Consider the following 22,712-nt stretch of genomic DNA (forward strand, 5'->3'; position numbering starts at 1 on the left):
CAAAGATAGATTGATGAAGTCCAATTTGGAAGTGTCAATTAAGGGGAAAACCTCCTTGAACAGTCTAGTTGTGATTGGGTCTAAAATACAAGTTGATGGTTTAGAATAGACTTTTGCTGTTGTTAGCTCAGAGAGCTCAACTGGGCAGAAGCCGTCTAAAGACAAATCAGGTTCTAAAGATACTTCTAAAGCTGCTGCACTTGATGATACATCAGTGATGATAGTGGGAAGGATTCCATTCATCTTCTCTCTGATAGAAACAATTTTATTGATAAAGAATCTCATGAAATCATCACTGCTGAGAGTTAAAGGAATACATGGCTCAACAGAAATCTGGGATTATTCTAATTCTCTTCTATCAATGATGAATAATAAGCAGTTCTAGCTTTACGAAGGGCTGTCTTATATGTTATTAAACTATCTTTCCAGACTAATTGAGACTCTTCTAAATTAGAGGAACGCCACTGTCTCTCCAGCTTTCTTGCAGTCTGCTTTAAAGCGCGCAGCTTTGAATTACACCAACCTCTTCTGACTGATTACCTACAAGAAAGTTGTGTGGTGACCATCACTGAGACCGAGTTCACCTGGGAGGCCCTGACACAACAATTGACTAGCAGGCTGCTCTACAAATTGCAGGGACTTAGGACTCCAGTAAGAGCCGTGGGGGTGGACTGTGTCTACAGACAACAATTTGTGGATGAATGCTGCTATTCACAGATACTGTTCCCCAGACTTACAGTTGCTGGAGGTTAAATGCAGGCTCTTTTATCTGCCACAGGTGCTGTTGTTGTTATAATAGCTATGTATATATTTCACCTTAGGCTAATGCTAATGCAGCAACCAGCTACATGCTAACAATAAGAAACAAGCAACAGACTGTATGCTGTAGCCCAAAGGGGTCTTGACCGTGGCCGGCAATTTCAATCATGTCAACTTAAGGACTGTGCTTCCAAGGTTTCAACAACATGGGAAATGGCCAACCAGGAGTGAGAACACATTGGACTGTGAAAATTCCAACATCCCCAAAAACTTTGGAGCAACAACCTTCCCTCACATTGGACAGCCTGATCACCTGTCACGTTTTCTAACCCCAGCCTACTGCCCTATCTTGATTTGACACAATTTTCTGAGGTCTTATTGAGATGTATGAGACAGGTTTTAGTCAAAATACCTAACGGTTTAGTTAGTGGCTATTGTCTCAGCCCTGTGATTAAACCAACTGTCTGTTAAGAGGTTGTCCCCAGCCCCCTCCCTGCAGCTGAGCACTCTCTGCACAGCAGAGTAAGGTGGCAGCATACTCTGGAAGAAAGTTTCCGATCAGAAAGTGATTATCTTTGACAGAACTGTGGAATTATATGTTTTTGCATTTTCTGGGCTTTTCCTTTTTTTCCTCCTTTTTTTTTTTTACTGTCAGAGCAACACAAATATTCTTTACTTGAAAAAATAGTGATTTTAGATGTCAAAAGTTTCCTCTGGCATTTATTTTCCCAGTTCCCCGTCTGAATAATATCATTCTCCAAACTGAGTGTGCGCCGACCACTGTCTACTTGCAGCATTGACTATTCATGTCTTCTTCACAAAATCTATTGAAAAAAATGTATATATCTTAAAAAATAAAACAAAACATTAGATTATCCTTCAAAGAGTGAGGCATAACTGCAACCAAATTATTAAATATATTTTGAAATATGTTTCTTTTTCTCATTTCTCCTTGAATTTTCAATAGATGACACTTTAAACATTAATACAGAACCAAACTATTATCACTAACACATAGTGGTGCATGATGATCCTAACAGACAGCTCTATCCCCTTTGTTTAAGGAAGGATTTAAATGCAGAAACATATAGATTACAGACTTAAACAGAATAAAATACTTTATTCTTAAGTTCGTTTTTTTTTTTTTAAAACCTGGACATTATTTCTGGCATAAAAAACGTTTATCGATAACATTTTGATGAAAGTCGGGGTTCTTCAGATCACTCGAGATCTGCGTATATCCATATAACAGGAGTGAACAGGGCATAGACAATACAGCCTCTAAATAAGGCATGTCTTTATTTCACCAATACTTTAAGACGAATGAATGAACGTGCGCTATTGCACTTAGTTCAGAGCTGCCGTGCTCTTGTTATTGGGGGCTTTCTACACCCAGGTCACTTGGGATAAAGTCATCGACGCGCACCGCTGCAGCACAGGTTATTTACTCCATGCTGGTCAGCTATCTTCACATGGAGTTTGCTACTGCTGGTAACATGGTTCGTGTTTGCAGATTTCCAAATTGTCCAAACAAAATGACTCATGTTGCACAAAACTAGCAGTAGCAAACTCTGTTTGCAAAACAAAGAGGGTACACAACAGGAACATGATGGGCAGTGACGTCATGCATCATGATATAACCCAAACTAAAGACTTAGACATTCCCTATCGATAGGTATGTTGTATTCCCATCTTACTTGTCCTGAGTTGTGTGCATTTTATTCGAATGGGACTCATAGAGTTAAAAGGAATTTTTTTCCCCCTCCCCACTGTCACCTAGTTTTGCTTTGAGGGAATTGTAAATGTGAAGTACTGAGACTTTTTGTTGGGAATTAGCATAATAGTCAGAATTGAACATTCTGCTTTGAGACAGTTTGAACAAATAAATGGCCTGCACTTAGTGTTTTACATTTTTCTAACTTAGTTTTTGTAGTATAGATAAAAAATATATATATACACACACACACACAATGAGCAATAATACTACACAAAGACAGCTCCAAAAGTTCCCCCTTGTCATGGAGCGTGGTGTAGAGGGAGGACCCGGATGCAGATATTTCAAAGGAACAGGATTTATTTCAAATCACACAAAAAAGGAACAAACTAAAGGCACGGCTGAGCCGGAAAACCAAACAAAGGAAACTTGACTATGAGAACGAGTACAGACCAACCTGCCAACATGAACGGTGCTAAGGTGGCAAGAATCTGACCAAAAACTGAGGGAACCTGGAAACTAAAATACTGTGGGGAGGTGATTGGTGATGGTGTGCAGCTGTGAAACAAAGACAGGTGACATGGATGAACCTAATTACATGCAAGGGAAAATGGCATGAAATAAACCTAAAACCTGAAAACAAGATAAGACAAAGACAAAAACAAAACTCAAAACGTGACATGACACCTCTCAGTTTCTATTTTACACTTCTATGACAATGTTTCCTATAAAGATTCCATCTGGGGGTATTTTACCCACATTAGTTCTGTTTACAAGGTATAGAGGATATGAATAATTAAATACCACTGTACTTGTGTTCGTTGGATACCACTACAGCAACAGCTCACACATAGGCCTATAGATGTAATTAGGAGGGGGTATGATTGCAGGCAGGTTACCTTACCTGTGTGTGACAAGTAACTTACAGGTCAGGGGTTGTCATGTTTTCAACTGTCACGTCAACTGTCACACCGTAAACCATGATTGTTTTGTTTAGATATTTAAACTTTGATTTTAAGTCATGCTGGGACCTCATTGCATACTTTTTTAAAAAGCATGTTTAGATGCACTCTAGGAATGACACAACAATCTTTCTTTTTTTCTTTCTTTCTTTCTTTCTTTTTCTCAGTTCCTGTCTAATCCTGCGGTGACATTTGGGACAGCCATAGCTGCATTTTATCTCCCAGTTATTATTATGACAGTCTTATACATCCACATCTCATTGGCATCCAGGAGCAGAGTCTCCAAACACAAACCTGAGAAGAAAGAGAAGAAGGGCATAAAGTAAGAACACCCAAGAAAGCAAATCAATAGCTTCACAAATCTTTGAAATAACATTTCAACAAAGAAACAGAAATGCTACAAATGGTTAAAAAAAATTCTATTGTCCCCCCATTTGTTAACGTAATAGTTTTACTTTTCTCTTTGTTTTTCATGTTTAGTTTATCTACGTAGAGGACACATAACATATTCAAGTATCACAAAAATGTTCTTATATTATAAGATAACTCTTTATTTTCATACTGTGTCTGAATGTACGACATTTTGCAGACAGTCATTCAAAAACAAATGTCACAAATAAGTACTGGGACAGGCATACTCTGAAGGCTGAAGTAAATTTTTGTTAAAACTAACAGAAACAAAAGAGAACTGCATGAAGACAGATCATGCAAAATTGAGTCCAAAAAGGTAAAAAAAAGCAATGTATATTAGGTGGGCTGGACACATTAATCATGAAACATTGAACAGAAGAGAAATCAGTGATTTGGCAGAAGAACACTAAAACACAGCAAGTAAATAGGTGTATAAATTCGTACCCTGGGGTTGTGTTAGAACGCTTATATAGCCTCCATTATTTATTGTGCTGTTGGAAAATTTAAACTTTAACTTTTCATCTATTATATAGTGCACTACAAAATTGTCACAGCGCACAGAAGCTGCACAGTGTATTAATCTAAATAGACCATTTTGCATTGCAGTCTGGAACCAGTAGCAAGCTTTGGAGCTGACGGAATGTGGTAACACTAATGTGCTCAGCTTATGATTGTGATTTTCTCACCTGCAGAGAATGCCTAAGCAAAAAACATTCAATGTCTCAATAGTGAGGTGGATAGTCTCCTTCTCTTTTGATAATTTTAGACTGACCTTGTTCAGTCTAAACAATATACAAGTTACAGATTTGATGTATCTACATTTTTAGATATTTGTGCACAAGCTACAATAATTAGGCTCTAAAACTATTGCTTACAAACAGTTGCTCTGTCTTGACTGTTTTAATTGCTCTTTGGGAGAAATATTATTTCACTACTATGTTGAAGATCCTTATGCAACTACTGGTGTAGTCTATGTTTGTGTGGGTGGATACAGTACTAAAGAAAAAAGACACAGGATCACACAGATCCCTTAGAACATTTATGTCAGCTCCCAGTTAAAAACAGCAAAGGTAACAATTTCATCATCTAATTCAAAATATGTCCAAAATGCATTAACAGCTGGCTACCCAGCGTTAATTCAAGTACTCTACAGGGTGAGGACTGTATAGTGTCAGAGTGAGTGAACAAGTGAACAATTTAAACACAAGAATGATGCCTGAATGAACATAGATATGAGGTAGTTAACTAAACAAAAACAAAAATAGTTGTGGAGCGAAACAAACACCAAAAGCAAAACTGAAATACACAGAGGAAAAAGGTATTTCAAATTAAAACTGGATATATACATATAAGATGACATAATGCAAAGTTTAAGTTAAACAAAAAACCTAAATTAATGACAGCAAATACATTTCATGGTATATCATAGTTGAAGATGATCTGAAAGTTGCAATGTACTTCATGAAAACAAGAATACACAATCAAGCAGTTCAAGTCTAAAGTCTGGTTTATGTGCATGTATGCATGTGTTATGTGAAAAAAAATGTGTGCTATGTATTTTTAGAATGAAAGTCTTTTAATAAATTAATAATGTGCATTTTTCCCAGATCTCCAAGCCTAATAAAGAGTCATCTGATGAAGCAAAACAATAACAATGAGAGCAGTCCTCAGGCCAGTCCCCGCTCTACTGCCAAACTCAGTCTGGACTCAACTGCAACTGCTGTGGAGGCTGTTAAGAATGGTAAAGTGGAGGAACTGAAATCAGAACAAAAGGCAAAGATTCCAGGACATTCTAGTCCAACGCTTGCACAGGTACTTACTCCAAAGCCCTACCTACCTACCTACCTACCTACCAACCAACCAACCAAAGGGTTTTAGGAATTATGGCTCTTTCATATGAAGTCAAAAGTCATGTGTTAAAAGTAATGAATTCCTTCATTTTCCATACCCACTTTATCCTGTTCAGGCTTGGAATGGCTGGAGCCTATCTCAGCTACCATTAGGCGAGACCCTGGGTACCCCCTGACAGATAACCTGTCCAGATTATTTATTTCTAAAACTGACTGAAAAGTGGGTTGGTAGTTAGCACAGTGGCCTCATAGCAAGGAGGTTTCTGGTTTAAATTTTTGCAGTGGTCTCTCAAGTATGTATCAAATGTGTGTGTCGTCCCTGTGCATACACAGGTTCTTTCCAGGTACTCCAGCTTCCTCCCATCATCCAGAAACATGCATGTTAGGCTAGTTGGTGAGTCTAAATTGACCTTAGGATCAGTCTGAGTGTATGGTTTGTCTCCTTTGTTTCTTTATTGGCCATGTAATGGACTGCTGACTTGTCCTTGCCGTATGGCAGGGAGTACAGAAAATGGATGGATGTTTCTAAAGTGTGGAACCCATGGACATCACCAAAGAATGAGATTCTTCTTTTGTGGTGCTTGGTCATGTCTTTACTACACTTATGTCAATTGGTTGTTTGTGTATCGTTTGGCCTTTTGCTTTTTCTGCAGCAAGCAAAATATGCTTGGCTGGGTTCAGATCAGATGTGTAACTGGCCTATTGGAGAATGTTCCTATTTTTTTCTTAAACTTCTGCAAGGCTCAAAATTAATCCAATTCAGGCTTCTTTTATTAACAGACCATCAAATACATTAGTAACTTTTTCAAGCCATGTATGACTATGTCATCGCTTTTTCTTTCATGTGTTTTATTAATGATGTATGCCTCATGTCATGAGCCATTCTACGCTTTCTCCATATTTGGAGAAAGCTTAACCCCCATAACAGCTTTATCTTAGATTTTATTGTGGCTGTTTATGCTAAATCTATTTCTACTCTTGAAGCCTATGAGTGGTTGCACCTTGGGGCAAACTATATTTGCCCCTGCAATATTGTCATAATGTTATACCTACTGCCTTGAGAGTGCTTTTTGCATGTTGAAAGGGTGCTTTACTTTGCCGTGGAAAGTGTTCTGTGAACATTCACTACTTTTGTACTCTACGGGCATCAAAGCCTTTCATGATCTAAAGCTTGTCAGTGTATTATTTATTTCTATTTAATAATGTTGTTACTTTACTTTAATTGAATGTTACGTTTCTTCATGTAATGACTTAAACACCACAATCTCCAAATATAAATGCCACACATACCATCAAATCCAGACCTCCTTAATGGTCTAAAAATGATTCAAGAATTAACTGTAACCCATTGATTAAACAAATCTGGGATCTATTGTCCCACGACTTTTAAGCCCCTGCACAAGGCTATCAAAAACTTATCATTCCTAAACCCTTCCTGGAGTTTGCATGTGAATACTCTTAAATTAGAACAGATAGTCTGTGCTATACGCCCATGATAATAATGTAACTGAAAGTATGTTGAGTATGTTTTGGTAACAAACTGTACCTAACTGATGTATCTAATTCATTTAGGAGGAAAAAGAGAGCTCCAACGATTCATCTACAGCATTTATTCCTCCTACACAACTAAAGACCAGCAATGTTGTGACATCTGAGGTTTGTGTACACAATCTGGGAATCAAGCACAGCATGATTTATGCGTGTTTAATTGCACAGCATTTTTTCCATTTTGGTGACTACTGTCAGATACTTTTGCACATCGATATTAGCTTAAATTCCATTGTTTCTATATTTTGTTTTCTATCTAATTTGTTAGGCAACAATAGCATTTCTTTTGAAAATGACTTGATTATATTTACTGTATATTATTCTTTTGGAAATTGAAATATGTTAAGTAATTCAGCAGCTGGGAGATGATTAGTTTTATAGGGAAATACAATGCAGTCTGGACAAGTATGGTGTTACTGTTGAAAATAAATCAGTTTAATCAAAATCAGTTTAATTTTCTTACAAGAGACAAGTTACAGCTGTGCGTAATGCAGAGGATGTGGCAGTCCTTTGTATGCAAGTTTACATGGCTTTACCATGTTCCTGACACAAGCATTGAAACAGGGTGGGGTTGCCATACAGTGTTCTATGTGAGGGGATGGAAGCAATCCAATTTGAGTTATTATCAGTAGTTATTTTCTAACTAGGTTGACATAACTGCATGTTTAACTGGGTTTCCAATGGGGGTTGATTATAATTTAAGCCAGTAATGGATTTAATCACTGTTTGGTGGTGGCTTATGGAAGCTTTATTTACAGGATTAAGAGTTATGAGGCAATTGTTCAGTGTTAAAGAGAGAGTAATTATCATAATTGCTGATTATATGGACATGGTTGAACAAGCTCTTGAGAGTCAGATATCATAATTACTAATCACATATATGATGCTTTTGGTTTAAGCAAAACCAAAACACAAAAGCTTCTCTCAAAAGAAATTCCCTGACACATACACAATGTCAAGCTGGACATGTCTGGAACAATAGTGTTGAACGCCGAACTGAAGTCCACATACAGGATCCTGGCATACGTCCCTGCAGTGTCAAGTCCCATGTTGACGGCATCATCCGCTGACCTGTTTGCCTGGTAGGCAAACTCCAGGGGGTCCAGCTGGGGGTCTGTGATGTCCTTCAGGTATGACAATACCAGTCTCTCGAAGGACTTCATGACTGCAGACGTGAGGGTGACAGGCCTGTTGTCATTCAGTCCTGTGATGGTGGGTTTCTTGGGAACGAGGATTATTATGTAGCGTTTGAAGTGTGAGGGGACTTTGCATAGGTCCAGGGATCTGTTGAAAATCTGGGTGAAGATGGGGGCCAGCTGGTCAGCACAGACCTTTAGACAGGAGGGTGACACATCACCTGGGCTGGGTGCCTTCCAGATCTTCTGTCTGTGGAAAAGCTGACAAACATCCTCTTCACAGATCTTTCAGCTCATCAACCAGTTGATGGTTCACTGCAGTGTTGGGGGATGGTCTTCTGTATTAGGTGATGTACTGCAGGCTTCTCCGCACTGACGCCGGGTCGTTGGCTGAAAGGCTGTTTTTGATGTTTTCAACGTAGTTCCTCTTAGCTGCTTTCACCTTGGTCGTCAGTGTGTTTCTGGCATGGTTGTATAGGTCTCTGTCCCCACTTCTGTAGCCCTCCTCCTTGGCCAGATGAAGCTGCCTGAGTTTCGCAGTGAATCAGGGTTTGTTGTTGTTGTATGTGTGGAAGGTCTTGGTGGGCACATGCGTGTCTTCACAAAAGCTGTTGTATGATGTCACGGTATCATTCAGTTCATGCAGGTCTGAGGCTGCAGCCTCAAAAACACTCCAACCATTGCAGTCAAAACAGGCTTGTAATTCCACTTTGGCGTCGTCAGTCCATCTCCTCACCATCTTGACCACAGGCTTAGCAGATTTCAGCTTCTGCCTGTAGGTTGGATAAGATGAACCATGCAGTGATCAGAGAGTCCCAAGGCTGCATAGGGAACAGAGTGGTATGAGCCCTTTAGAACAGTGTAGCAATGGTACAGAGTGTTATTGTCCTTGGTGGGACACTTAATGTGCTGTTTATATTTTGACAGTTAGTGGTTGCGGTTGCTCTGTTAAAGTCCCCCAAAACAATGAGCAGAGAGTCCGAGTGTTTTTTCTCCAGGTTGTTTATCTGGTTGGCCAGGTGTTGTAACGCCTCAGTAACAAAGGCCTGAATCTTTATTGTCATTGTGACAACGAAACATTGCACATGAAATTAAATTAAATTAAATTAAAGTTTTTCAGTGCACACATAATATAGAAATATAGAAAATATAAAAGTAAAAAAAATATATAATAAATAGATAACTTAAAAACTACAAAAACCTAAACTAACACATACACAGACATAAATTGCATGTGTCCTTAACTGTGTAAACATAAACCTTGGATGTTCTTGATGGAAAATGATTAAAGTAATTGAGATGTAGAGATGAAAACAATGTAAGCAAACCTATTTGGACTGGATCAACTATCTAGTCTAGAAGCATTTAAACGGGTGATGGCAGATGGGTAGAAAGCCTGTACACAGATGCTAAAACAGTGTTTGTCCAGGATAAGATTAGTCCTGTAGGATCCTTTTAATGTTCCTGAGACAGCAGAAACTGTGCAGTTCTTTGATTCAGGGGAGAGAGCAACCGACTATCCGCTGAGCAGCCTTCACAATTCCTTGGATCTTTTTCTTCTGTGCATCCAGAGAATCAAGTACAGACACAATAGGTCAGGATGCTCTTTACTGTGCAGCAATAGAAGGACACCAACAGTCTCTCAGGGATGTAGTTCTTCCTAAGAACCCTCAGGAAGTAGAGTCTCTGTTGGGGCTTTGTTACTAGCTCAGCAGTGAGAGCTGCCCAGGTCAGGTCCTCGATGATGTTGACTCCTAGGAAGTGGTTGACAGGTTGTGACTCTGACACCACACTGTCAGCCATTCCACCTTGTCCCTGTAGGCGGACAGTGTGGTGTCATTGGCAAATTTGATTATGGTGATATTGTGGTGTGCAGGAGTGCAGTCGTGAGTGTAGAGGGTATAGAGCAGTGGGTTAAACACGCAGCCTTGTCAAGTGCAGGAGGGATGAATGATAGGATGTAGTTAGCTGATTAGTTTCTCAAAGCATTTCATCACCACAGGTGTCAGTGCTATCGATGGAGACTGTTTTTATGCAGAGGACTATAGTGGAGGTCTTCAGGCAGGGTGGGACAGTGGATTAGGACAGAGATTGGTTGAGGATCCTGGTAAAGACACCAGCCAGCTGGTCTGCACAGTCCTTCAGCATGCGTCCTGAGACGTCATCCGGTCCAGCTGCTTTTTGTGATGCATCAACTCCCACAGCTCCGTTGTGGGCCTGTAGTTTGTGATGTGCTGGATGCCTGATGACACTTGCCTGCTGTTGTTGCTGTCCAGGTGGTCCTTGATCTTCCTCCTGTAGTCCAATTTGGCCTCTCAGATGCCCCTTTTCAGATTGGTATGCACTGTGCTGTAGAGGGCCCTGTCCATCTCCTTCAGTGGCCTCTGGACCTCCCTGGTCATCCAGGGCTTCTGGTTGGGGGAGTGTTTGTTTTTGTCCACTGTGACAATGTCTATGCAATTCTTGATGTAACATAATACACTGTCACTGAACACCTCCAGGTCTGGGTGTTTTGAAAATGTTAAATTGGTTGTGATGAAGGAGTCCTGCACCTGCTCCATTGGGCCAAGTTTTAACTAGTGATCAGGGCGGTTTTCCTAAGAGGGCTGGGATTAAAGACAATAGCAAGCGGTCAAACTGGCCCAGGTGTGTCACGAACCATGAAGCACTGGACGCAGATGCAGGGTAGAAACAATAACCAGATTTTATTTATATAATGATAGTTACTTGCAGAGCAAAGCAATAGATTATAAATTCCTAACTCACTCTTCTCGATACCTATGGGGAGAAGAGTGAGACTATAAAACTTATCAAAAGAAAACTCTCTCCACGCCAGGAGGAACAAACAAAAGGTTATATAAATCTTACAATTAAATTTACCCCTCTCCGAAACGTCGGAGGCTCTATAGAATCTTAACAAAATCAATAAACAAAAGAGGCTCCTTCTAATGGAGATGCTATGAAAATTAACACTAGAAATCAAAGACACTCCTCTACCGGAGGTACTACTGAAAATACAAAAATACAAAGAAAACTGCACTTCGCTATATCTATGAAAAACCTTACAACAAAAATCGCTCTCAAGGAGGAAATCATTAACAAACAAGATCTCTGGATTACGTAGTCGTGGAATCACTGTGGAGGCTAGCGGACGAAAGCTCGAGAGACAATACAACACACTGGCAACGAGACAAGGGAAGACGCAGACTAAATACACATGAGGGACCAAGGGGAAGAGGTGGAAACACTTGGGAATCAGGGAAGACAATGAGACACATGACACGGGAGGAAGGGCAAGTTATCTGAAACGAGAGGAGTTGTTAATTTCAAAATAAAACAGGAAGTGACAAGACAATATACAAAAACTTAAGAGTCTCTGTGAGACCTGACAAGGTGTGGTAGTGGTTTGTAGCTCTGCTTGATGTTTGTATAAACTTTATCCAATGTGTTGGCTTTTCTGGTAGCACACTTGACATGCTGGTGGAATTTAGGGAGCACAGATTTTAAGTAAATGTGGGTAGGAGAAAAATAAGCAATAGAAACACTGTGCACTGCCATCTTCCTGAGAGGCGTCAAACCAGAACACAGCAACAGAACATTCAAACAGCTAACACAGTCAGAGGTGATCACACACCTCCCCTGTTAAGAGCTGCACATCACCAGCTTCTTAGCATTAATGCTAAATAACAGGAATTAAACTTTGATGCTGAACAGAATAAAATTCTGCAGCAAACTTTCGAACATCTTGAGAAGCTCAAAAGCTTAATATGGTCTCCTCGTAGTTACATAAGACACTTTGCCTCCAGATATACTGCATATAATTTCTATATGCATACTATTTATATGCATACTGTTTATGTACATACTGTCACATTTTGCTATATCCTGTACATGCATACTCCTTACACTCTTACTTTATATTTCCATAGTTAATTTCTCTTGTATATATTATAGTGCACTTATGGCTTTCTCTCTTAATTCCTTTTTGTCTGCTATACTGTATTTTATGTTATAACAATGGGATTTCCCCCGCTGTGGGGCAAATTAAAGTTGATCTTATCTTATCTTATCTTCAGCCAGATTTGTATAAAATACACTATCAGAGCAATTGCTATACAAATGAGAACAGAGATAAAATATTTTAGTCAAGAGAACATGTTTGTGAAGACATCTTTAATTATTCCTACAATTTTCCACAACCACTTCTTTTGTCTCATGGAACCTGTAACTGAAGGAATTCCCACAAAAATCAAGTACTTTTTTAAGAGGCCCTGGTATGAAACATCTTTTGCAATTTGTAGTTTTATGTTCCTCTAACATTTTAGAGGGCCAAATCAGTTTAATGGCATAACCAGTGACATCAAATATGAGCTATGGGATTCCCCAAGAAAATCTAACATTCAGTCCACAGACTTGGGGGACGCTTTCTGCCATAATCCTCTTCACACCATTTTGGAGTAACATCACATACAATCTTTTTAATCCCAATGATTCATGAAATTCTTATCTCAGAATTTAAAACCTGTAGAAATTCTCATAATCCTTCAATAAAAGTAGTAATAAAGGGTGGTTCTGATGCACCCACTTTACTTTTACTAATACAACAATCATGTAGCCCAATGACAAGGCTCTTAAAATGTGCAATGGAATGATGAACATGGCTTTACGGACCAGAGAGATGGTGATCGACTTCAGGAGGAAGAAGATCCCTTCACAGCCATTAAGGATCAGGGAGGAGGTGGTGGAGGCGTATGCCTGCTCTCCCAAACACCTGGGACTGGTGATCAAAAACTGACTTGACTGGGTATCTAATACTGAGGCTGTGTGCAAGAAGGGGATGAGCAGACTCTATTTCCTGAGGAAGCTGAGATCCTTCAACGTGTGCAGCAAGATGTTGGAGATATTCTATCAGAGTGTTGTTGCCGGCGCCATTTTCTTTGCTGCTGTGTATTGGGGCAGCAGCATCAGAGCCAGCGGCAGTAATAGACTGGACAAAATCATTAAGAAAGCTGGCTTTGCACTTGGTCTCAGGTTGGAGTCTTTTGAGACCGTGGTGGAGAGAAGAACACTGAATAAGCTGTTGTCCATTATGGATAATAATCAGTACCCTCTCCATCACACCGTGGTCAGACAGCGGAGCATCTTCTCACACAGGCTGCTTCAGCGCCGCTGTCAAAGGGACAGAGACAGGAAATCTTTCCTGCCACATGCCATCACACTGTTTAATAAAAGCTGAAAGTACTGGTCATTATTCTCCATATAGACTTTAGATATATTTTCTATTAAACATACTGCTCATTTATACATATGTTCAATAACTGAAACTGGTACACTTTAATAATGCACATTTTGTTGTATATAGATGATATTTTTTACTTGAATCTTATTTGTGGTGATTATGACTTTTTGCCTTCATTCATTTATATATTTGATCCTGGGTGCTGGCTGGTTTTCTTGTTTAGTTTTCAGGCTGGGCTGAACGGCTGGGAGAAGCACTTTCACCATTCCTACCTGTGGCTGATTATCAATCTGGCACCAGTTAAAGCCTGCTCTTTCAAGGGCTCTTGTGTCGGATGAGTGTCTCTCGTCAACGTTATACGTATGCCTGCTCTTACGCTCAGCCTGAGATCAATGTCCTGCCCAGCCTTCAACTGAACCAGCCAGCAGCCCGCCTCCGAGTCTCTCTTCACGAGCCCTTTCAGGGAATCCCTGGGACACGAGACCCACTCACCTCACGAGCCCTGCACGAAGTCACCTGGACACGAAGTCTCTCCTCGGATCACACACCCGGACACGGAGCCTCCTTCCTCCTCACTCGGACCCTGGATAGTTTCCTCGCTTCCTGGTATCCTAACTCCCCCCTCCCTGAATAAATCCTTTTTTGACTTCTAACCATCTGTCTCCTGTTCGATTTTGGATTCACCCGTAACAGAATCATCTGACCAAGAAATATGGATCCAGCGAATCCAGATGCCCTCCAGGAAGCCCTCAGCACACAAGGGATTCTGATTGGTAAACATGATCAGCTATTGAGTGGAGTTATGGGAACCTTGCAATCCCTTTCCCAGAGCGTGCAGCAGATGGTCGCTGAAGTGGCTCAGTTGTCAGCTTCTAGCTCCAGTACGAGTCCACCAGTGAGTAACCCATCTGTCACATTACCCTCAGCTCCTGCCCAGGAACCCATGGTTCCCACTCCAGAACCTTACACTGGTGAACCAGGTTCATGCAGTGTATTTTTGTTAAATTGCACTTAAGTTTTTGATCTTCAGCCCTCTAGTTACTTATCTGACAAAGCTAAGATAGCTTTTTGTGTTAATTTACTAAGAGGTAAAGCGACCCAGTGGGCCACTGAGTTGTGGAGAAGCCACTCGACAGTTTTGAGTTCTTTCACAATGTTTTCAATGGAGATTTGTAAAGTTTTTGATCACCCCAATAAAGGGCAAGAGGCCATGAACCGGCTATTTTCGTTAAGACAAGGGTCTGGATCAGTAGCCAATTTTCCATCGCATTTTGGATTTTGGCTGCAGAATGTGGATGGGATGAACCTGCATTAATGACCTTGTTTGCCAGGAATTTGTCAGAGGAATTAAAGGAGGAACTGGCCTCTCGAGATGACTCGACCTCACTTGAGCAATTGATTGCTTTGGCTATTAGGGTTGATCATTGACCCATCAGCGGGTCCCAGTTCTAGCGCCCCTGGTTCCCCGTCTTGGAGTCCTGTCAGGCCTTCTGCCCCCCCACATCCCTCAGAAGAACCAATGCAGCTGGGTCGAGCTCGCCTATCTCCCTCAGAACGCCAGCGACGGATGCAACTAAGACTCTGCCTATACTGTGGACTCGCGGGCCATTACGCTGCCACTTGCCAGGTCCCGCCAAAAGATCCAGCTCATCAGTGACGGAGAGCACTCTGGTGAGCAACACCTCTTCATCTTGCTTCTCCCCGGATATCGCTGCCTGCTACGCTGAGGAACAACAGCCAGTCCCACCCCCTACAGGTATTTATAGATTCGGGTTCTGATGACAATTTCATTGATGAGAACTTTGTCACATAAACTAACATCCCTCTCGAGTTCTTAGAAATCCCCAAATCTGTCAACGCACTGGATGGTCGGCTAATTTCCAAGGTTACTCATTGCACTGTTCCCCTCACACTCACTATTTCTGGCAACCATAGTGAGACAATACAGCTGTATGTGATACCTTCCCCCCTGTCACCAGCTGTCCTTGGTTTACCCTGGCTTAAACAGCATAATCCCCTTCTCGATTGGAAAACGTCATCCATTTCCAGCTGGAGTGTATCCTGCCACACTCTCTGTCTCAAGTCCGCCATTCCGGAACCCCGTCAGTCTGTGTCTCCTCCGTCACCTCCAGATCTTTCCTCTGTGCCTCCTGAGTATTGGGAGCTCGCCTCGGTCTTCAATAAGGATTTTGCGCCCCCAACTCACCAATGCCCCCGCCGTTTTCCAGACCCTCATGAACGGCCTCTTCCGGGATATCCTGAACCGCCTCATTTTCATCTTCTTAGATGACATCCTCATCTTTTCTCGGTCTCTCAAGGAGCATTGCCAGCATGTGAGGTTAGTTCTCCAGCATCTGCTTCAAAATAAGTTGTATGTTAAACCAGAGAAATGTGAGTTCCATGCCCCCTCCGTTAGCTTCCTTGGCTACATCATCGCTCAAGGCCAGCTGGAGCCGGACCCTGTCAAAATAAGAGCCGTTGCTAACTGGCCGCCTCCCGAAACAACTCTGAATATCCTCCCTGCAGATGGTGGGTCCAAATGATGAATGCATCCTGTGGCTTCTCCTGGCTGAGCAGAGTTGAGCAGCAGTAGCCAAGACTCGGGATTTGTTTTTAGTTTTTTTCTAAATGCTGTCCTGTCCAGCATCATGGCAAGCAGAATGATGGTCTGAATGCTGTGTTGTGCTAAACACATTTGTTTTATGGATATAAAGCTCCTCTTGATGCTTGAAGTACTTCCATCCATCCATCCATTTTCTATACCCGCTTAATCTTTCGGTTGGGTCGCGAGTGGGCTGGAGCCTATTGCTTATGTACTATATATGTATACTCATTTTTGCTAAAATTCTATATTAATGCTAAACCTGACAAGAGGGGGGAGTGCAGAAAAGAGTGAGGAGACAAAGATCCAAAAGATAGAAAACACTACACCAACAAATGTATAAGAAAAAACAAAGCAAAAACCAGACAGCCTATCGGCCCTGCCAACTTAGGTTTTGTGATTTTGTGATTTTGATTTTTGGACATGCATTTGGTTTGATTAAATGCAGTCATAACATTTCTTTAACAGGGTTTTTTTTTTTTTTGTATAGTATATTTCTAGAACTGTGGCAAATGACAATTAGATAATGATATATTTTCAATAAAAGATCAGGAAATTAGAAGTTGTTGCTTCATAGGACAGGAGAAATGCGTTAGACAGTTCTGGTTTCATTTAATTCATATTTTTTCATATACTAGTCTGACATACATTTGTCATTGATAATACAGTCTAATTAGTATCACATTAGTATCACCACAGCTTTAATTTATGTACAGTATCATTTCACCAAAGCAGTCATTCTCAACCACATTGTAAGTTTGAAATTGTTTAGTAATAAAAATGGACAACAGATCTGTTTGTATGTTTGATCTGTCAAAGTTGTGTCTCTGTTATGGTTTATAAATCTCTTCAATATCTTCTTATCATCTTGTGTGCTGTTGTTGTTTTGTGCCAGCTGTGTTAAAGTTGTGCTACTGCGATATTTAATCAAAGCTCATTTTACTGTTGTCTAATGTTTCTTCTTTCTTATGAGATCCATATGATTTTCAAATGTTAGATTTGATGTTTTATGTTTACTTCAAATATTGATAGACACGCTGCTTTCACCAATACACCTGCAGGTGGGCAGGCTGATATGCTATTTAAACTGTGTGAAGAATCCCCACTCTTTTGGCATGCATGGAAAGCACCACTCTTATATTTTATTCATTGACTTTCATTGAGTATTGCTTTACTGTAGCAAAAACCTTTCAATACCGTTGAATTGGATTTTATTGATAGAATCAGGTCATTGACTGGTTTATGGCATATTCATATCAGTTACTATTTATACCTTTACAAAGTGCAGGCTGAAGAAAAGGGAATCATGAGAAGTCCCCCAGTTCTTAAGCCCTAAAGCTGTATAGCTACAGTCAGGGTTCAGGATCACTTGAAACAAAACAAACTACAAGCTTGATTAAAAAGAAAAATTTGAAGCCTAATCTTAAAGGTATAGAGTGTGTCTGCCTTCTTTATCCAAACTGGGAACTCATTTCACAAGAAAGAAGACTAATAACTAAAGGTTATGCTTCTCATATGAATTTTAGAACCTCTACAAACAAGAAAATGAGCAGTCCTAAGAGAAAAGGCTCTGTTGGGAAATTGTGGCACCATAATCTCTTTGAGATATGGTGGAGCTTGGTTATTAAGAACTTTTTACGTGAGGAATAGAATATTTAATTCTATCCGGGATTGTTCAATGAGTCAATGAGATTAAGCAAGAATTGGAGGAATTTAATTTCTTTAATAGACCCATTGCTGCAGCATTTTGAATCTGCCAGAGGTCCTTTAGGGAATTTTCGGGATAGTCCAATAATAAGGAACTGCAGTAGCCCTTTCACGAAGCGACAAATACATGGACTAGTTTTTCTTCATCACTCTGAGACAGGATGTTCCTACTTTTTACAATTTCAAGAAAGGTGAAAGAAAGTGGTCTTAGAAACTTTCCTTATATGCAAGTTAAAAAAGACAGCTCTTCATCAAAAATAACTGCAAGTTTCCAAATGGTTGAACTGCAAGCTAACACGATGCTATCCAGAGTAGATAGTGTCCTCTTGAGGCACATGGGTCCAAGGACAAGAACTTCAGTCTTCATTGATTTAAGGAGCAGAAAAATGAAGGGTCATCCAGGTCTTTATGCTTATAGTTTAACCTAACATATCCTGTCAAATGCAGTACTGAGCTCTAACAGAATAAAAGTTAATCATCAGATGCCATAAGGATATCATTGGTATTTTTCACCACTGCAATTTTAGTGCTATAACAATTTGACTGAAACGCTTATAATTTTTCCCATCACATAGTTCTACAATAGGCTAAGACTCCTGGATCAAGAGTATTTCTTATAAGTAAAGGACCATACACAGCAATCCTAAAAGTCTATAATACATAGCCTGTCAACATAGATGGACTGACCAGATCCAATGTAGAAGGGTTAATTAATGGTAAAACACTGTAGAACCAGGGCTTGAAGTTTCTGTTATGTTTTATCTGGTTTATGTAGTGTTGTAGTTAATAAATTAATAACATTTTTACTTTGTCATGTTGAGTATTTTTCACTGTGGTAATTCAAATTTCATCAGACTTTGTTGATCAAAGACACTTTTCCCCATAGTAAATTCATTGATAAATTTTTCACTTACCCCTTTTTTTCAGAGCTGGCTTTTACCAATCAGAATGCATTATTCAGTCAATGACTATACGGGACTAGATTCAGAGGTGGTGATTTTATCGTAATGTAGAAATGGCTATTGATCATGATAAAGTCACCACCATGTTTTACAGAGGAAATAAGGTTCTTATTTTAAAATGTCATATTTTCCTTTGTCAAAAAGTAATACATCTCATATCAACCAAAAGGTTTATTTTATTCTCAGACGTCAACAAAAACACCATTCCATTAACCTTCTGGCTTGTGTACCCTTTGCTGATTAGAAGGTGTAGAAGAAGTCAATTAGGGTTCCTTTGTGACCCCATAGCCAAACTCCTTTAACATACCACTTCTTGGAAGGGATGACTTGGTTTTGAATTTTTTTTATTTGTTCAAAATGTGTCTGGCTGTTGACCTTTGCACCATGGTATCACATTGTGAGGTGTTAAAACTGTCATATACTGAACATGAGATCTAAGAGTATTTATTTAATCTTTTTTCTTTACGTTAGAATTTTTATGTTCATAGTTTTGTTTTTTTAATTGAGAATATTTATATCTATACCACACAACAACTTGTGCCCTCTTTTGCAATAACGAATGAAAAGTTTTTTCCTGTCCAATCTGTTCCCGTAGTATTTTAGAAGTTGCAATAATGTTTTAAAGAATTTGTTAAAGAAATCAAGGAAATATCCAATAGCATATGCTAAATTGGTTATAGCCAATTGGTTGAATTGGTTGAATTACACTTTGTTGAATTACACTTGTGGTGCAAAGTGATAGGTCTAATTAAATGAAAATTTCAGAGTTACTCAAAATCATGCATCCTTAAACAAATAACATTTACACATGGCAATACAATTTCCTAACAAGACTCTCTTGCTTTTGTTACAGGCATTAACAAATCCCAATCTAGTAGTCACATCAGCAACCAACTCTGAGGTGCCCAAGATCAACCCCACCTCAAAATGGTCCAAGATAAAGATTGTCACGAAGCAGGCCGGAGATGAATGCATAACAGCTATAGAGATTGTCCCACCTGAGGGAGCGGAGAGGCATTCAATCCCAATCAGCCGTCCAAGGACTGTGGCACGAAAGTTTGCAAGCATTGCCAGAAGCCAAGTCAAGAGGAAAAGACAAATGGCTGCCAGAGAAAAAAAAGTATGTAAATATGCTGAATAAGCTTTTGGATAAATGGATATATAATAGACAATGTCATGATGGACTAGTGTGCATGAAATAACATGACTATTTGTATGCTTTAGAATTACACAAGAGAATGATGATCTGGGGATTTAATAGAAGTTGAATTATGCTCCACTTTTGGCAGTTCAATTAATTGGCCAGTTGAAGTTACATGGCAATTTATATTAATAAATTGTTTTTTCAATGTCCCTTAAAAGGTACAGTATTTAATTAGTATGGAGAGCTGAAGTTCGCTGATTTTTTTGCAGCTTTTAGTTGTAGAAATTATGGATAATAATATATTAAAAATGTAATATCTAAACTACTGTGTCATCATTAGGTCATCAAGGTAGATGTGGAATTGAAGTATAGTATCAGGCCACTGCGATCTAGAGCTGTCTTTGAACCAGTGTGTTCAAAACACCTTGCATTTCAATAGCAAGGCTGCTCGTGTAATGTCTTCAAACCCACCCACAATTCACTGTGTTGCTGTGAACTTCACCTAACGTGTTCTGAAAGAGTTCAAGAGAATGGTATTTTGCAGACTTTAAGCATGCCAACAGCAGCAGTAAATAATTGCATAATTGCAAAAGGTGTGCACATACACGAATCAGGGCAGAAAAGGAAAATACTCTGTCAAACATGTATATGTTATTGCCCATATGAGGAAACAAAAAGTATGCAATTATTTACATGAAGTATGCACGTTAAACAACACTATTTACTCCAAAATTAAAATGTTTTCCATCAGAACAGACAAAAAGGTAAGACAGGTGCTGTTAGGGATCAAGCAGGAGCTGGATTGGTTACTAGTGAATATGAATAAGTGTTCAAGAACAGTTATTAATATTCAGTAATGTTATTTATGAAAGTTAGTGCCTACAAGGCACCACTGATGAATGTCAGAAGCTAATAACTAAACCCAGTATTCAATCTGGGACAGATGTCACAAGTACACAACAGATATGAAGGATGAGAATCCAAGCAGTGACCTCTGTAACCAGGAGTTATTACAGTGAACATACACAATGACAGCAAACAACTTGTCCCTTAAAAGATTACATAGAATTATGGTAGTTGTAGTTGGCACAGTAATTAAATCAATGGCACTTTCATCTGTAAAACTTATTTTCTAAACTGCTGCACTATGTAAATATGCACTATGTACAACATAAACAAGTAGTTAGAGACAGACCATTGTTGTGTGTGTGTGTGTGTGTGCGTGCGTGTCTGTGTATGGAAGAAGAGGGAGTGACCATGAGACAAAATGGCAGCTGTCATCATGTACTGTGAGAGCACAAGATGTTGTCTGTGATCATGTGCTCAATAAGTCTTGTGTTAACCCAGTGTTTCTCAATTCCGGTCCTCATGACCCACTGCCCTGCATGTTTTCGAAGTTTCCCTCCTCCACCACACCTGATTCAAATGATCAGCTCGTCATCAAGCTCTGCAGTGGCCTGATAAGGAGCCATTAATTTGAATCAGGTGTGGTGGAGGAAGGAAACATCTGTGTTACCCAACAATAGTGGGTATGTTTACGACATCTTAGCTGGAGGTCTCTGGGCTCTTTGTATGTGTAAGCATATTTGCCAGCATTTGAAAGCAAACAGTGAACATGCTACAGTATGGCAGAGAGCACATAGAGTAGGATGTTCAGATCCCTGTCTGAGTCCAGTTCTGGTTTATAAAAACTTGATCTGAACAACGTAGTAGATCCATGTCGCAAGCATTCCTTCTGGTGAAATAACAGCAAGACTGCTTTGATCATATTTTGTACATCATCCTCATATGACCAGTACTGTGCACAGTACAGTGCAATGTTACTTAAAAAGAAAGATTGCTAATGAATTGCTTCCTTCCTTGTTGCCAGACAATCGTATAGTCCATGTTTTTAGTATGTATGACAGTATTATGTTCAGATATGTAAATCTTCAAAACTCTATTTGTTCATCTCATACAAACCATGCCATAAGATAAAAATGTCAACATATTAACAGCTCGTATTCTACTGCAGCCCTGTAATGCTTTAATGGACTGGCAGATTCTTGATTCTGATGAGTTACAACACTGCACACTGGCCACAGTGCAAAAAGCCTGATGTTTTTTAAAGATGGATCACTTTTGAGAACATTCCAGTATTCTTTTTTTTTCTAACTAACTTGCGAGTAGTGAGTATATTGTAATAAATCTGGAGGTGAGGGTTTGCTTTTTCATTTCCTCAGCCTATCAGTGGGTCTTATATGTAAGGCTTTGTTAGGAAGATGGTTTTATGCACACTGACTTACAAGGAAGGGACACATTGAGTACTCGCCAGTTACAGGAAAAACCAAATGTTCTTATCAAATCGGAATGTCCTAAACAACATCCATTCTATGTCCCCTCTGATCAGATTTAAACATTTTTGTATCTTGTCAAACAACAACTTTTTATTCCCCCTCTTTTGTAAACATTAATGTGCGCAAGGAAAATGACCCAAAAAACAATATTGACAGACAATATTGAAGCTCATTCTTGTAAATAAGCTACATGTGAAAATGATCTAGAAATGCTGCCATATTCTTTGGGCCACAGCTCATTTAAAATGGATTGTAATAAAGTAGAAAATTGTTGTTTGGTCAGACAAATTAAAATTCTAAATTCTTATTGGAAATCATAGATACTGCACCCTCCAAGCTAAA

General features: G+C 39.6%; 1 protein-coding gene across 1 annotated transcript in view; it reads left to right on the top strand.

The window, feature by feature from the left end:
• Positions 1 to 22,712, top strand: part of chrm4a (cholinergic receptor, muscarinic 4a) — a 68,720-nt gene that overhangs the window by 34,336 nt on the left and 11,672 nt on the right. Inside the window, exons 3-6 of the mRNA XM_072379323.1 lie at positions 3,603 to 3,757; positions 5,454 to 5,658; positions 7,269 to 7,352; positions 19,744 to 20,010. Of these exons, the coding sequence (XP_072235424.1) occupies positions 3,603 to 3,757; positions 5,454 to 5,658; positions 7,269 to 7,352; positions 19,744 to 20,010 (711 nt within the window). The remainder of the gene's footprint in view (positions 1 to 3,602; positions 3,758 to 5,453; positions 5,659 to 7,268; positions 7,353 to 19,743; positions 20,011 to 22,712) is intronic.

The sequence above is a fragment of the Leuresthes tenuis genome, unplaced genomic scaffold, assembly GCF_036924035.1.
Source record: "Leuresthes tenuis unplaced genomic scaffold, fLeuTen1.0.hap1 SCAF_1, whole genome shotgun sequence".
NCBI lineage: Eukaryota > Metazoa > Chordata > Actinopteri > Atheriniformes > Atherinopsidae > Leuresthes > Leuresthes tenuis.